At 39.7% G+C, this 12,536-nt stretch overlaps 2 protein-coding genes across 2 annotated transcripts; one reads left to right on the top strand and one right to left on the bottom strand.

Moving 5' to 3' along the window:
• Positions 1-5,421: 5,421 nt before the first annotated feature.
• On the top strand, positions 5,422-6,787 carry msmp1 (microseminoprotein, prostate associated 1). Its single transcript, XM_061709679.1, has 3 exons — positions 5,422-5,534; positions 5,645-5,753; positions 6,261-6,787. The coding sequence occupies exons 1-3, from the start codon at positions 5,426-5,428 to the stop codon at positions 6,430-6,432; spliced, it is 390 nt and encodes a 129-aa protein (XP_061565663.1). The 5' UTR covers positions 5,422-5,425; the 3' UTR covers positions 6,433-6,787.
• A 500-nt stretch (positions 6,788-7,287) lies between these two features.
• Positions 7,288-12,340, bottom strand: rgp1 (GP1 homolog, RAB6A GEF complex partner 1). Its single transcript, XM_061709678.1, has 9 exons — positions 12,009-12,340; positions 11,771-11,886; positions 9,420-9,553; positions 9,188-9,271; positions 8,845-8,994; positions 8,508-8,654; positions 8,179-8,306; positions 7,912-8,089; positions 7,288-7,694 (listed from the first exon to the last, which is right to left on the bottom strand). The coding sequence occupies exons 2-9, from the start codon at positions 11,884-11,886 to the stop codon at positions 7,471-7,473; spliced, it is 1,161 nt and encodes a 386-aa protein (XP_061565662.1). The 5' UTR covers positions 12,009-12,340; the 3' UTR covers positions 7,288-7,470.
• Between the last annotated feature and the right edge of the window lie 196 nt (positions 12,341-12,536).

Genomic DNA, 12,536 nt, shown 5'->3' with positions numbered 1-12,536 from the left:
GAATATTTAAGATTACACACAGCCAGCACATCCAGAGCTGTCTAAGTCAGAAGTAGGATTCTACAATTTATCCTAAAAGGAACAGGTAGCGAGAGTGGAGACACTAGGACAGGAGAGATGTGATCTCTCCTGGAAGTATCTGTCTGAAAATACCTCAGCTGATCCAAAACGCTGCTGCCAGAGTATTAGGACATCCGGTTAAAATGACACTGCTACTGCAATGGACAGTTTTGATATAATAAATGCACGGATCAGTTTTTCTTCATCAGACTGACAAAAGATGTTGATGTGAAATACTATAAAAATAGTGGAAAACCTTTTTTCACAAGGCAAGTAAAAGATCTGAAGAAGATTCCAAGTGGGTCATTTCTATTTGGAGGCTATTGGTGTGAATGTGCATTCAGATGCAATTTCAGTGCAAGAGAAGAGAAACAGTGCACAGTGGTGAGGTTGGCAACATCCGACCACAGCTGTGGCTGATTGCAAGCCAAGGGAACATTCCCCAGGATGAAGGCATGCGCTTCTCCATGTGTACCGCAAAGAAAAAAGTGAATGAAAGCAAATAAAGGAAATTCACCTCAACAAGCACAACATTCACAGAGCTCATAAGCAAGAGTACTTCTGTTACAGCATTCTTTGGATAAATTCATTAAAAAAAAAAAGATCCACATTCAGGGGCCAGCTAATGACCCATTTCAACTTTATTATCAGTAAAGCATGCAGAAGGTGTGATGACCTTTCGTTGTAAAATATCGATTACTATCACTGTGAGAGAAGATAGAAACAGATGGATAAATTGTGAAGTAAATCTGAGTATACTGCCCGCTCTGTAAAATATAGCCAAACCTGTCTGACAATGAAAAGAGAATTTGCAAATATGCCACTTGGAGATGAGAGAAGGACACAGAGGAACAAAAACCCATCATTTACAGTCTAAGCAACCCTGGAGTTTTTGAAGATAAAGATTTTCAATCTTCTGCATAAGCCCTCATACATTGTATGAACTTGACTCAATGGAGCTCCATGTCACTATTTCAAGCCAAAATTAAATACCCACCACTAAAAAAAACAAAAACAGGGACCGCAAATTATTTTCTGAAAAGGTAGTAAACAATAACTCTTTATTTATTCTTATAGTATGTTTAATTGTTTTTGCAGGGCCTGAAAAGAGGGGGTTCAGGATATTAAAGAGCTTAATTCACTAAACTTCCCTTTTAAGGTAAATCTGAAATTTTCCACCATATTCACCATATAACTGTGAACCTATTATTATTTTAGCAAAAAAGCTACTTAAACAAAAGTGGCGCCTTTGTTCAAATATCATTCTTATGACAACGATAGACACTAATACAACTCCACCTCTACCTCACACTCCACCTGCTTTTTTTCTGCACTGTTTATCTGTATATACTGTTCATATCCTGTTTATACATATTTTATACATATTTTATACGTATCTTTTGTATTTTTTATATATTTTTTATTTCTGACTTTTCAGTCCTTTTACCCCTCCCCTATATGTGTGTATATGTGTGCTGCAACAAATAAGTTTCCCCACTGAGGGAGAAAATAAAGGATATTCTATTCTATTCTATTCTAACTTGGGTGTTCTAAGGGATTCTTGCACAAAATAAGTTCAATCAACACGAATGGCACGAATCAGAGTAGTCGTGAGACGCAGCTCTATATACGAAAGATTAAAGATGCCAAAGAAATGATGTCACAATAATGACCTTGTAAACATTTCAAAGTCGCCTACAATTAAAATTCACTCGTCTCCAATTAAGTGCATGTCCATGAAGTTAAGAGGCGTAGCAGGAAACTCCTCATCTTTTCTTTTAACAAGTTTCTCCCTTCTTGTCACTGACGGCAGCATATTTGACGAGTCAGGGTGTGAGATCATTGTCATTGTCTTGTGTGGGACCCACAGGATATGAGGCGGACACTTTCACTAAACATGCGTAGGCATTTAAGCCATTAAAATCCCTTCCACGCACTGCGTTTGCGTAAATAAAAAGTAAAAAAAGTGAATGTCGAAGCTTGGTGTTCACATTGAAGATAGCTTGACCTGCAACAAAACCACAAAGACGCAGTGTCCGCTTTGAGGAGGCAACTCTGAGTCATACAGATTGAGTGATTGAAGAACCTCTGGCTGATCAGGGAAACCTATCAACACTTTCCAACTACTGTGGAGGTACAAAGGGACGACACGTAAAACATAATGTTATGAGGCCCCAGGGCCTCCTGACAAGAGCTTGGGAGGATTTTTCCTATGATCTCCATCTCCGTCCGCAGATACTAAACAAGTGGAAGAAGATGAGCTAATGTTTTTTTGGCACTTTGTTAAGTCAGGTCAGATGACGACACGTTTCATGTTTTAATGATTACAAAGGTTGCAATAAAATCCACATCTGCACGCTGCACCGTAAACAAGATCCCAACAGGTAAGTCGTTACTGAAGGTAAGCTGTCGTCAGAGCGAAGGATTGCTATTTCAGTCCCAGCTATGGACAAAAATGTCTAGATCTTTGGTAAACAGCTCTAGAAAAGAATATCAGTGTTGTTGAAAACTCTTCTTTAAAGTCCCTTTTCTTTAAATTAAATGAATCGTTTTTTAAATCTTGATAAACAGTTACATTTTTAGCTATCCACTCTTACATTTAAGATGATATGTTGCTTTGACTCAGTTTGGACAAAAATTAAGATAAAACTTCACTGTTTTACACAAAACAAGTGTAGCTATCTTATATTACGATTATAATTACATACCTTTACATAATTGTAAGGTTAAAGGTTTTCAAGGTGCTGCCAGTAGATTTGACCTGATTAAATGACACAAGAAGTTCTCCCTCTCAAAGATAACAAACATTTAATCAACATTTAATTTAATCAAGTTCAAGTTTATTTATAAAGCAATTTAAAAACAATGACAGATGACCAAAGTACTGGACAAGTGAAAGAAAAAGGAAAAACAAAACAGGACAACATAAAACATAAAACACATAAATGAAATACAACAATCATGGCGAGTTAAAAGCTAGTGAGTAAAAGTGAGTTTTAATCACACTTGAGAATGCTGCATTGTAGTTTTTTCATTTGGATCATTGCATGATTTTCATTGCAATTAACTTAGAAACCACTTACAGGATGCTGGTCAATGCCATCAGCTATGTTGCTAAGCAACCGTGTTCTATAAAACATATAACGGTGTCGACATAAAGTTTTCAAACGTGTCAGACTGTTTTTCCACAACAATCAGGCAGAAACTGATTTGTTTTGTTTGTTCTGGTGACTTATCCAAAGTAAAAGACTACATTCACATATGCACCGAGATAATTTCCTGTTATGTTGGCAAATGAAATCCTGCATCTTCGAGTATCAGTGGAACTGGACTAGAATCCACATAACTAGCATCTCCTGGCCGTGTGTACGCTGGAAACTGGGCACGACGCTTCCCCCTAGTATCACCCTTCCTGCAGTAGTGCATGGTGGTGGCAGCATCATTCTGTGGGGTCCTTATTCCTCCTCCTCAGAGATTTCCTCGCAAGCCAACTCCACGGGAGAGCTGGTTGCGTCAGCACACTCCGGACATTACTTGCTCTCCCTCTTCTCTTGTTAGTCACACTGGACAGTTAAAAATGTGCACAACCAGACTGAAAAACACATTTTTTCCACAGCATGTCAAGACAGTGCATACCCCTCTTCTCCTCACCCTCCCTCAGAAGAGTCTGATTTTACGGATCAATAAACCTTGCGTTCTGCCACACCCATTCAAGTAATGTTTGCACCAATTACCGATAGTGCGGCACCATTGTTTCCACTATGTACATAACTGTGAATAACTGCCATTATCACATCTATCTCTGTTTATTCTCGTGTATACCTGTTTACATATACAGGTTTTATTCCAATACCACCATTACCATAGTAACAGATATCTGATTACTATTTTTACATATCTATTATTTATTGTAAATGTTATTTCATGTGAGATTTCTTCCAGATAAGGTGAAGAGTTGCTATGCTGCCTATCGTCGCAGAAAAACAATTGAGCTGTGTGAGTTAGTTTTGGTGGCAGACGATCCCACCCTGGGAGGCACCAATACTAACATGTAGTATGCCAAAATGAGGGAGAAACTCATCTAAAAGCTTTTACTAAGCATTGTCGACCAAACAAAACACAACTCAAACAACAAGCAATTATATGGACATGTAGCAAAAAAATGAAAACGGCGAATATCCGCTATTTTCACTACTTCACACAGACTATGAAGTAGTGAAGAACTGTGAATAGTTATTAGAAATGTGTTTAGTTGTGTTTCTGTTATTTCACACTACAAGTTGTCGGTATATATTTCATATCTCATTTTGTTTGCAATATAGCTGCTCCAAATATGTATCAAAATCAGTCAAAAACAGTTGTATTCGGATGGGATACAACTCTCTCCAAATCTCTTTTTTGTCTTTTTTTTCTTTCACTCCAGTGAACAATTTCATCAGAATAAAAAAGGTCCTTAAAACAATCATCAAAATGAGAAACTCTCAGACAAATCCTTCCTTTGATCCGCCTGGTGATATGTCAGTGAAATATAATCTGTTTTCCAGTCTGGTACCCGAGAAAGATCAAATGGCTCATAAGGGGCAAATACCATTCTCCTACACAATGTTTTTTGAGTGTCATGTTTTGATTATAGTAGCGGTGGAGAGCTCAGGTTTCTGCATTAATGCTCAGTCTCCTAAAGGTTCTCGGTTGAGGCTGCGGTTGGTTCAAAATGAAGGAATCTGTATGAGAGGGTGATGGTTTAGTCCAGCCTCCTGGAAGTTTAAATTGTGTTCCTTTCTCTTGTCTCTACAAGTTACCTCTTCTTAAATGTTATTAAAGCTCCTTATTTTGTTCATTTCTATATTTGTGGTGTTTAGAGGGTGTAATTAGCCCTGTGTTCAGTTGCTGTGAACTGACCTATACAAAATGCAAAGAGGGTTTGAGGAGTCATGAATCATGTTTAATAATTCCATCCCACCACTCTGCCTCTCCTTCTCCTTCGCTCCTCAGACTTCTCTCTCACTGCCCTGCCGCTCACCTCTCTCCTACCCTTCCCTCTCTTAGTCACCGCGCGGATGTGTCATTGTTTCTATCATTTTGGACGTTCATGCCTGCTGAAGTGCATTGGTGTGGGCTGCACCGTGCCAAAGCCATGCCAAGATACAAGATTTGCTTCTGTTTACCCGCCTCCTCCATCTGTCTGCACACAACACCACTGCCACCTCCCTATCTATGACGGATGGCACGGCTGACACCTTGCACAACCGGGGCTGCGGGCCATATGACTGGGAATGACCACACCTCCACACCACGGTCGTAAACCTCCAGGATGTATAAATGAGGGAACGAATGGAAAGGAAGATCCAGAAGCTGATCAGACCAGATGAAGATGGAGCTCCCTGTGATTAGCTGGGTGTTTGCAACTGCAGGCGTTCTTCTGTGGGCCAGCGGTGGCTCTGCCGGACCCATGGAGTGCCACTTCGACTCCAGAGGTGAGATGCCATGCTTTGAATCCTCATCACATATTTCCCTTTGAACTCAAACCCCTTTTTTCAGAAAACATGCATATTTCCAAGTTGAAATTCACTATGTGTCCCCCAAGCTCTGTGTGTGTTTGAGGGGAAGCACTACTCGCTGGGGGAATCCTGGATGGACAACGCTTGCATGCAGTGCACCTGTCTGCACCCTGTTGGTGTTGGTTGCTGCGAGACGTGAGTAATCTAACCGGTGCGGTTAAAACACTAGTGGGTGCATATTTATTCATCTTGTTTGTAATTTCACATCATTTAAAGCACAATGTTCATAAGAGATAGCAGGAAAACAAAATCTAAGAATTATATTATTGTATTATTATCTAAACTGATAGGTGGCTGAAGCTAAATTAAGACTCATGCAAACTAATCTACACTTGCAGTGATGTATGATAGTTTATGCACATTTCTGTAGTTGTTAATGTTTGTTTTAAAATATAATCTGAATTTGAGCAGCTTGATTCTATCTGCCGAAGCAGTAGAGTTCAAGAATCCAAATCAACTCCAGAGCTAACAACCTCTGGAAACGGTTGTTGATTTTTTTATATAACCATGCTACTCTGATACGATGCTGTGCCAACACAAGAGACTCAGTCCACACCACAAAGAATAAAGCTAGGAGTCTAGTGAAAAGGGAGGCATTAGAAACTTTTAAAGGTGACTCCCAAGATCCCTGTTTCCGTCTAGGGTGCATCGTCCAGTGGACTTCCCTGCATGGTGTGAGGTGCGAGTAGAGCCGGTGACCTGCAAGGTGTTTCTGGTTCAGACCGCCGACCCCCGCCTGCCTTGCTCCCCAGGTGAAACCGACAAGGACCCGAGCCACGGATCATTTCATCTGGAGAAACAACTTGAGGGCTAGAATGGCGCCATAAGCCTGTTTTACCCCACAATAAATACCGCCAACCAATATTAACCAGCATCTGTGATTATTGGGTTGTATATCAATGCAAGAAATGTGAGTACTTTCTGCCTTTGCAGCAAAAATAAAACAAAGTTAGATAAATTCAGAAAAGTAGGTATCCACCTTCTTTTGATTAGTTTATATTTGTGATTTTCTGCTCTTATGACATTTACATTGTTTAGTATAACATCTGTGTATCTAAATCCTCTTTTGTTTTTCATACATTTTATAATGAAGATAAACACTAAGTTTCATTTTTAATAAGTTCAATAATTCATGTTTGTAAATACCAGCATTTATGTACATATATTAATATATAGCTGTGTTGTATGACCTGTTTTCTGCTGTAACTCATCTAACTTCCAAATAAAGAAAATCTGATTTAACAAATTCAAAGTCACACTTTTAATTTTCCTGGGCAGTTCTTACATTGTAGGCTTTGTGCAAGATGGAAACAAAGCAGTTGTACAGTAAAAATCTTGTCTTTATAAGAAATGATTGGGTCAAATAATGAGAACAAACAAAAAAAAACATGTGCAAATCAGTCAGTCAAATAAATACACACCAACTGAAGATATGTACTCTTCCAAAAAAAAAAAGATGTTTAAAAGTTAAACAAATCTAAAATGCATATGATAAAAATGCAAAACATACAGTAGGTTGCATACTTCAGATATAGTCTCCATCAAGTCTGCAAATACGTCTTTGTTCAGGAACTATGCACCTTTGTGTCAACGTTTCTCATCTGTTACAGAAAAATAAAGCCTCCCTCCATCTCCTCTCTCTCTCTCTCTCGCTCTCACTCTCGCTCTCTCTCTCTCTCACTCTCGCTCTCACTCTCGCTCTCACTCTCGCTCTCACTCTCGCTCTCACTCTCGCTCTCACTCTCGCTCTCACTCTCGCTCTCACTCTCGCTCTCACTCCCCCCCACACACCTGTCAAAACACAAGCCATGAATGGCTTGTGTTTTGACTCTGTATACACACAGAGTAACAGTCAAATATTGATGCTGTTGGTCCCTGTAAACTGGGACATGTAGGATGCTAAAGCTGGGTTTGTAGGCAGCACTTTGACTGGTAAATTCCAGCTGAAGGTGTCCACGTCGACGTGCTCGGCCCCAGCCCACACGGTGACCTCTGATTGGTTCTGCAGAACAGTGGGTGGCTCCATGGGCTCCCGGGCAGTGACGAATTCAAAGTGCAGGCGCCACCTCAGGGTCACTGAACGAACAGAGTTAAAGGTTCAGTTGACACGTGATCATCATTGAAATGTCATCATTGATATCAAAATATCATCTCGAACTCCAGAAAAAATAGTGTGTATTGACAAATTCGCAGAAATAAATCCAAACACTTGAAATGATATGAACATTTTCCACCAGGTTACAAGATTTGGATATAACTGATCGAGAGTTTGACGCAGAGGCTCATGACTGACCCACGTCTGTGCTGAAACCCGGCGTGACGTTGACAGGGATGGGGAGAGAAAAGTGGCTGAAGGCAGTGTGGAGGCAGGACTCCATGTGCCGCCCGTGTCCAGTCACACTGATGGCTTGTCCAGGACGTCGCTGGTACTGCTCCTGGATCTCCTCCTCGCTCTGTAGGCTCACTGAATACTGGGAAACATGCGAACAGTGTTTCAAGACAGCTACATGATGAATAGAGGGAAATTGTGTTTTTAAAAAAATACAAAAAACAAACAAACCTGCAAGCAAGGAATGTCTCCCTCAGAGAAGTTGAATGTGCCGATAATGTCCTCTCCGAGTCTGTAAACAGTCTTGAAGATGCAGAACTTGGCCACTTTCCCACGCATGTTGGTTATATTAAACATGTCTGGACACAAAAAAAGTAGAGAAATGGGGAAATGATATAAAACTATAGTATTGCTTTTAAGTACAAAAGTATCAAGTAAAAATGTATTGAAGTAACTGAAAATAGCAGAATAAGGATCTTAATCAGAAAAACAACAAGAGTGAGATAATAGATCTTTAAACAACAGTAGACGGGATAAAAGGGATGGAGAATGTGACTCACGGGAGCAGCGTCTTGAGGTGGTGACCATCAGCATGTCTAACGCCCGCTCCAAAGACCGGGCATCTCTGCGACTCACTTCCTCTTCCTCCAGGAAAGGGTTAGAGGGAGAAACCTCTTCATCCTGAGGAGACAGACGCTCTGGCATACCTGAAAGTTAGGGGGGGGGGTCAATAGGGGTTATCTTTTTTTAACGTTTTTGCACGTTATTAAGAATGAATACCATGCAACAAGGTATAATACCCGATGCCCCTTTGAGAAAAGTGTCAAAGCTGTGGTTTCATATGAGAAGTGTGAATAGCGTAGAAATAAAAAGTAACAAGGTCTAAATTCATGTCACCTTGCAGAACCAGCACCCTGAAGGGGACTCTGAGTAGTTTGATGGGAGAGTTGACCCTCTGACAGCCGATGGTCAGCTTGTAGACATACTTCACTGCCTGACCACGGAAACTCGGCGGTCCATCGATGGGCACCACCTCGCTATATGAATCTGTGGGAGATGTTGAAATGTCCAAATTTGATATACACATATATATTATCTTAATATATTATCTGTGTTAACCAATTAAACGTTCTTGTTTTAAAAATAGTAATTTGTCCGTTTTTTTTTCCTTTTGTCCCATATTAAAAAAGGGTAGATTATTAAAGATACAAATCTTCTCTATATATGTATAGACACATACAAGTTTTACTCTCTCCAGGGTCCAGGCGCAGATCACAGAATAATATCTTGGGAGGTGTGTCCAGCACACACTGCCCTCGCTCTCCTGTAGAAGAAAGGTGGAGATAAAACACACGGTAAGAAACACAGAGACCAGTGACACAAAGATAGTAACATGCACATACTTCTAAATGTAGAAAGCTGTATTTGTTCAAGCTCATCTCAACCGTTTTCCTCCTTTTTGTCCTGCTTACCTCTACTTGGAATGAGCACCGTGTCGCTCTCAGCCTGGACATCCTGCTTGTTGCCCTGGGCCGGCAGGGCCACCCTGTTCTCGCTGGCGTGAAACTGACAGTGGATCTGGGCGCTGGCCCAAGCCAGCATTTCACTGTGATATAGACGACAGGGTTCACAGAGGGGCAGACTGATTAAAACAACCGATTTATGTGCCCTGCATATTACAGGATACAGTCAATATGTTACAATGCAACAGGTAATCAAATATACTTGCTTAACAAAGACAGAGTAAAACAAAAATGTTGATAATTCTTAAAAGATCCTGTTTAAAAACAAAAACAAAACAAATGTCAGTTGGCATTAGGATGCAAGTAACTGCGTTTTAGCTTTCACTACAAATCTGCTAATCCTTGACAGTGGTAAATAACCACTGGAAAGTGCCTGTGATCCTCAAAGTTTTCAAAGACTCTTAATAATGTCTTACTTTCCATCCAAAAGGCTTCCTCTTATAAGCTGTTGTGAAGTTCAACAGTTTATAATCCAGAAAGTCCTCATCAGTCAATTTGAACGGATACAACTGGATGGGAGATATAATGTCCTCAAGCTAGTCCAGTTGCCTTCTTTACAAGATTTTTGAGGACTAGCATGACCTGGATGACTTGAAGGGCCTGCATTTTCCATTTAGACCAGTGTCTTCAATTTGACTTTCTGTAATACATTCTTAATTGATAAGAATAAAAAGAACAAGTTTTTTTTACTTAATCCAGATGTTTATTTTAAATATTCAGCAAGAGAGCTGACAAGGGGGCATTTTGAACAACTTTATATTCCATCTAGTAGATTTAGAAATAACAACAATAGATTTAAAAGCATAACTTTGTTTTTGATTATTGTGGTAAAAAGCACTGTAATGCATGTCTGTGCAAAGTCTTCCGAGTTGTATTATGATCCATTGACTACAAAGGCCAGAGGATTTGATTTACACCAATGGAAAAAAAAAATAACCCAGCATATGTACTGACTGATCCTGTCCCAGAAGACACTTCACCCAGGACGGTATCTGTAAAGACCGCTGCGACTTATTGCGTTGAATCAGTAAATGTATTGATCTATCAGGGGTCTCCAACCCTGGTCCTGGAGAGCACCTATCCAGCATGTTTTAGATCTTCCCCTGCTTCAGCACACCATGATACAAGGAGCTGTGTCAGCAACAGAACTGTTCAGACCTTGATGACAAGTTAATGACGACCCTTGATTAGAATCAGGTGTGTTGGTGCAGGGAGACACCTAAAACATGCTGGATAGGTGGATCCAGGACCAGGGTTGGAGACCCCTAATCTAAGGCAAGGCAAGACAAGTTTATAGCACAATTCAACACAAGGTAATTCAAAGTGCTTTACATCAACATTAAAAGCAGCAAGACACAATTAAACAGTAAATAACAAATAAAATGATAAGAAAAGAGGTAAAATAATAAATTCAGTAAACATGTTGTTAGTGGAACTAAACCGTACTAACTGACAGAGGTATCAAATAAGAAAGTACAAATACTTCGTTACCTTACTTAAGTAGAAATTTTGGTTATCTATACTTCACTGGAGTAATTATTTTTCAGACGACTTTTTACTTTTACTCCTTACATTTTCACACAATTATCTGTACTTTTTACTCCTTACATTTTAAAAACAGCCTTACTCTATTTCGTTTCAGCCTTTAAAAAAAAACTATCCAGTTAAATTGCTCCATCCGGATAGAGTGAATTTGGTTGTGGCTCAGATGTTCTTGTCCAGTTTTGTTCTTACATCCGTTCCCTAAGATTCCTGCAACTAAACTTGGATGTACATTCCAATAAAGGTTAGGATAAATGATAACATGCCTTGGAAGTTTGACTTTTTGCACCATTACAATACTTATAGGCAGCAAGTCATCATATCTTCCGCTCTCTGAAACACATGTTAATGCTCAATAGTACACATATATGGTTCTTTAATATATTTGCATTATACTAAGATGCATTCATTTTCAATGGCTTTTGTCCTTCATGGCTTTTCCCCCCTTACATTACTTTTACTTTTATAATTTAAGTAGTTTTGAAACCAGTACTTTTATACTTGAGTAAAAAACTTGAGTTGATACTTCAACTTCTACAGGAGTATTTTTAAACTTTAGTATCTATATTTCTACCTGAGTAATGAATGTGAATACTTTTGACACATCTGCTTATAAAACGTTTCAACGATTGTGGGTGCAACCTACAGGCTGATTTATGGTTCTGCGTTACAGCAACGCAGACCCTACGGCGTAGGGTACGCGGAGACGCACACCTGGCTCTGCGTCGATTTAACGCAAGACCATGAATCCTGCTTACCTGCTGGCGGAGGTGGACAGGTGGGACATGGGGTTGGTGAAGGTGATCAGACTCTCCATGAGCTCCCCGGCCAGGAACACGGGCCCGCGGGCCAGCGAGGCCACCACCTCGATCATCTGCAAAGCAACACCCCACTACTTTTAAAACAGAGAGACCAAACTGAATGTGAAAAGCTTTAGCTGCTTTAACTTTAACTAGCTGGCCTGCGTTACCAAACTCTGCTGTTTAAAGCGCATACCTTCGCCTCGAGCGATACTGCGGTACAATTATCAGCCTGTTATTCCAAAGCAATACAGCATTTACTTCTTTGGCCAAAAGATATACAGTTTGACGGTCTTCCCGGCGAAATTGTGCATAGCTTTTGCAGACAGCTACCATCCCAGCTTCGTAAACAAACAGAGAAACTGAGGCCACTCCACTTCCGCTATACGACCAACAGCGAAGCATGGGATCAGAACATAGTTTTAAAATAAAGAAGTACACACATCATCTCCGGATTTTACGAAATATTTCCTCTCTAAATATAAATATATTTATTTATTTATTTTTTTCTAGAGAGATTTGAATCAATATAACTACATTGAAGAATTACAGGAATGTTTTATGGGTGACCATATAACAAGGGAGGATGAGGCGTTGCTACGGTAACTCGCGGGGAAACACACTTAATAATTACAAATAATCTTTACTTTTACTCTTTACTAACAAAATTACAACACTTTATTTTTTAATACATACTTTAATTAGATAAATATGTATTATTATT

This window comes from Cololabis saira, chromosome 20, assembly GCF_033807715.1.
Source record: "Cololabis saira isolate AMF1-May2022 chromosome 20, fColSai1.1, whole genome shotgun sequence".
NCBI classification, from domain to species: Eukaryota; Metazoa; Chordata; class Actinopteri; order Beloniformes; family Belonidae; genus Cololabis; species Cololabis saira.
This window is presented reverse-complemented; position numbering and strand designations above follow the sequence as displayed.